At 32.2% G+C, this 4,123-nt stretch overlaps 1 protein-coding gene across 1 annotated transcript in view; it reads right to left on the reverse strand.

Annotated features, from left to right (window-relative positions):
• The window catches only part of LOC105617107 (protein phosphatase 1 regulatory subunit 12B), a 22,557-nt gene extending 18,485 nt beyond the window's left edge, over window positions 1-4,072 (reverse strand). Inside the window, 2 exon segments of the mRNA XM_012198685.1 lie at window positions 21-211; window positions 3,824-4,072. Coding sequence (XP_012054075.1) covers window positions 21-211; window positions 3,824-4,072 — 440 coding nt within the window.
• Between the last annotated feature and the right edge of the window lie 51 nt (window positions 4,073-4,123).

Below are 4,123 nucleotides of genomic sequence, written 5' to 3' on the forward strand. Positions count from 1 at the left end.
TAATATATATATATATATATATATATATATATATATATAAATCTAAAGAAAAAAATAGTTTATGTAAAAACTATACTAACTTAGCAATAGATATGAATCCACAAGATGCTGTGGCATGTAAAGGGGTCCAGCCTTCATTATCTCCACGATTGATATCCGCTCCTTGTTCCACCAAAAACTCCACCATATCCAGGTCATCATCAATGCAAGCCTGTTGTAATAATATAATATGAATATAATATATCATACGCTGTCCACTGATTACATCAACGTGCATGAGTACACAAGTTGGACAAGAGTTGAAAAGCGTGCGCGATTGGCAAGATGTATTTCGAGGTCTCGACATCGAGACCACCAATTTTGCTCGGTCTAGTCAAGTCTGGTCGCAATCCAAGGCTCGAATCGACGTTATGTTATAAATGCGCTGCTTCGATTACGTCATTACTTTTTGAGAGACCCCTTAAATGGAAGCAATATCTCTATATGATAATGGAATGTTTCATTATAACATATGTAGTAAATTTATATCACATAAGACTGAAGGAATTAATTATCAACAGCAATGCTATTTCCAAATAGCATCATAAAATAAAACATATTTATCGTTTAATCAGAATCTTCATAGATATTTAACGCCCAGTAGTAAGTTTTTTCATAATAGATTAAACAAACGGTAAAAGTATGAATTATTCTTTACGTCGTTCAACGTATGCAAATTTTCATGACTTTGATATTATCAAAATGAAAAAAAAGTTAGGTACATGTTACAACATTGCTAGACAGAGAATTTAAACTGAACACAGATGCTGCAGCCTGTGACTTCTAACAGAGAGCTATAAATAGCATTTGATGCCTGATGTATTTTCACATTCTATTTTCGCAAATCCATGAAATGCCTTAACTTCCTTCCTTCTCGCTTAAATAACAGCCATAAATATCGCTTCACGTTATAGAAAATGTTATTCCATTTAATAAGACTTGTATAAGACTCTCTACCGTTATTACTATACAGCAAATATCTCCTTACATTTATATGATAATATCGCGCTACATTTTTACAGTTGTTTCAAGCTTCGAAATCATTAATAGTTGTTAATTAATTTAACTGGCAAATGTGCATTAAGAAATATATTTTAAAAATATATAAAACGGATACACTGTTAGTATTATTATTTTTTATGATTGTAATTTTACATTTTAAAAAATATCGCCCATTATAATTTTTTATGACCCGCAAGATTTGCTTATTTAAATATTTTTTTTTTTTAGCAGAATAATTATTTCATTTTTCTCCGCATCAGGGATTCCTGCATGCCAACCGACCTCTTCTTCTCATTAATTATATCCTCATTAGTTACTTAGTACTGTAATAACCGTTATGGTATATATGTATGTACGGTGTCCCGGATTACCTAGTTGCGTCCGCTTTTGGAAACACCCAGAAATAGATTGCTCGTAAAAGCTTACCACTCGCGAAAAAAAGTTGTTGCCAGTGTGACAAGAAAATTGCTCTATAATTTCTAAACATGCTCAGAATGATATTATAACTACAAATTCTTTAAATATTAGCATGTCGAATTAATTTTTTTTCACGATAAAGTTTCAATTTCAATCTCCTGATGTTTAAAAATTAGAAATTACAATTAACTAAAAGGTAATATGGCAATTGAAGAGCCATTACAAAATAGAAACATTGAGATATTATAAGTTTTTTAAATTATTAAATAAATATAAAATAATCATGCAACCAATTATTTAATACATAATAAATCAAATAGACTTTTATATATACAATTACATACATTCATTTTTTAAAAATAATATCGAAATATGTTGGTCTCAGCTATTATTTCATAATCCAACATTTTCATAATCCATGCTTTGTAAAGCAAAATATAAACTATGTTATAAAATAAACAATACATTTTAACAAACATAAATAATAAAAAAATTTAATAAAAAAAATGAACTAAGATTAACATTAAAACATTGTTTATTATAATAGCAATTAATTTTTCAAATTAAAGATTTATAAATAAACTGCAGCTGTTTTGTCAGGCAACATAAAATGGAAAAAAAAATTTCTGAGAATATTACTTTTAATGTAATTAAATAAATTTTTAGAAAATAAACAGATTTCTAAAAAAAAAGTTTAATCCATTCTTAGAGTACATTTTATATACAAAATTCTGATTTCTTTTTTATTTCTTAAATAATATTTTTGTGATGCTTGGATCTTAAAATCTAAATCTAAACTTGATTAACGTTTGTGTGCTTCATACATTTCCTCTGTCAGACTTATTTCCACCAATAATCGATTTTAATCTCGGTTTAATTATCTCTTTATCTTTTTTAATTCTTAGAGATATGAGAAGATAAAAGTAAGTTAAACAGAGATTAAAGAGTAAAATCTACAATACAATCATAGAACTGAACAGAAAAAAAATGAGTAACGATCGAATTCTGACGAGTATCAAATGAAATAATTGATGATCAAACAGCATATAATATTGCACTTCAAAATAAAATACAAACACAATTATTAAAATGTTAAAATGTATATTAAAAAAAAAGATCTAGTACAAGAAAAAAAATCATATTTCCAGATTTATTCCGATTGCGTGAATATACATTCGAGTCACGGCAACTAAACGCGGCACGTCAAAACATCTTGCAATAAAATTAGCATTTTGGTTACACAAGCGAGATATTACCTAAAGTAATCTTCTTACTAATATATATAACATAGTAATTAACGGTTGAAAGCAGACGCTGCGTTTGCGATCAACGTGACGATCTCTTGACAGGATTCCAAGAGGGAAAAAGAGACAGAGAAAGAGAGAAAAAGAAAGAAAGAGACCTGTTTCCTTTGACACCGGCATCGAATTGAACAACAATTGCAAACACACCCCCCCGCGGATAATTTTTTAATGTTTGCGAATTATACTCGTTTCTATGTAGATTAACTCTAATTACATCTCTATAAATATAGATTAACTTTAATTTCAGTTAATTCATTCTTCGTCCTTTTCAAATTCTTGAAACTAAAAAGGAGTAAATTAAAGATTAAAGTTGATTTACATTAATAGAGATAGATTTTAATTTTGTTTAATTTATTCTTTTCATTCTTGCTTAATTCTTAGGTCTAGTTCCATCAATATAAAATTAACTTTAATCTCGATTCGATTTACTTTTTTTCTCATTGTAAGAATTAAAAAAAAAACAGTACAACAATTAATCTTACATCGATGAAACGGGACTTTAGAACTACAATAGAAAAAGAAAAAAATAAGTAAAAATCAATCCTCAACTATAGCTATGAAAACTAAGTTCTAAAGTTATAATCTTGTTTAAAATATAGAATAGAAGTAAATCTCCGTTTTACAGCAATTGATAAAGAAAGGTTCAAAGTTTTGTTTACTCACAATTTAGAACTTTATAATACCAATCGTATAGATTATAGAATCATCTAAAAATATTTACTGAGGGTCTAAATAGCCCATTGTTGTAGTCATGAATTAAAATTAATCTACATTAGTAGAAACGGGCGTTAGACAGCTGGAGTTCATAGAAGCCATCTTGCAGAATTACGTTTACGCGGGAGGGAGGGAAAGAGGGAAAAGGAAAGAAGACGTTGGGAGGAAGGTAGAAGTGGTAGAACACTTTCTGGAGAGGAGGAGAAGGATAAGGATGAGGAAGAGGAGGGGAAGACTTGAAAGAGCTGTCAAAATTTCAGCGAGATGCCGGAAGGAGAGATGCCAACGAGAGATGCGCGTCCAGGGAGAAGCGCCTGCGTCCAGGGTGACTCGCTACCCTTAAGTACCTGGTGCAACGCAGTGAGACCGTCGACGTTCCCGGTGTTGATGTCCGCTCCCCTCTGCAGCAAACGCACGACCTCCTCCTTGTCGCTGGCCGCGCACGCCGCCAGGAACACGATATCGGCGGAGAACTTGATCTTGCGCGCGACTTGGCGCGGTTGCGTGGGCTCGCGATTCGTCTCGGACTGCTCCCAACGCTTGAGCTGTTCGGCTCGCTTGAACAGGGCCGAGCTCGAACGTGTCTCGAGAGACATTGCCCCGACGACGGCGGCGGCGGCAAGGACGGCGGTGGTGACGGCGGCGGT

This window comes from Atta cephalotes (genome assembly GCF_000143395.1).
Source record: "Atta cephalotes unplaced genomic scaffold scaffold00011, whole genome shotgun sequence".
Classification (NCBI taxonomy): Eukaryota; Metazoa; Arthropoda; class Insecta; order Hymenoptera; family Formicidae; genus Atta; species Atta cephalotes.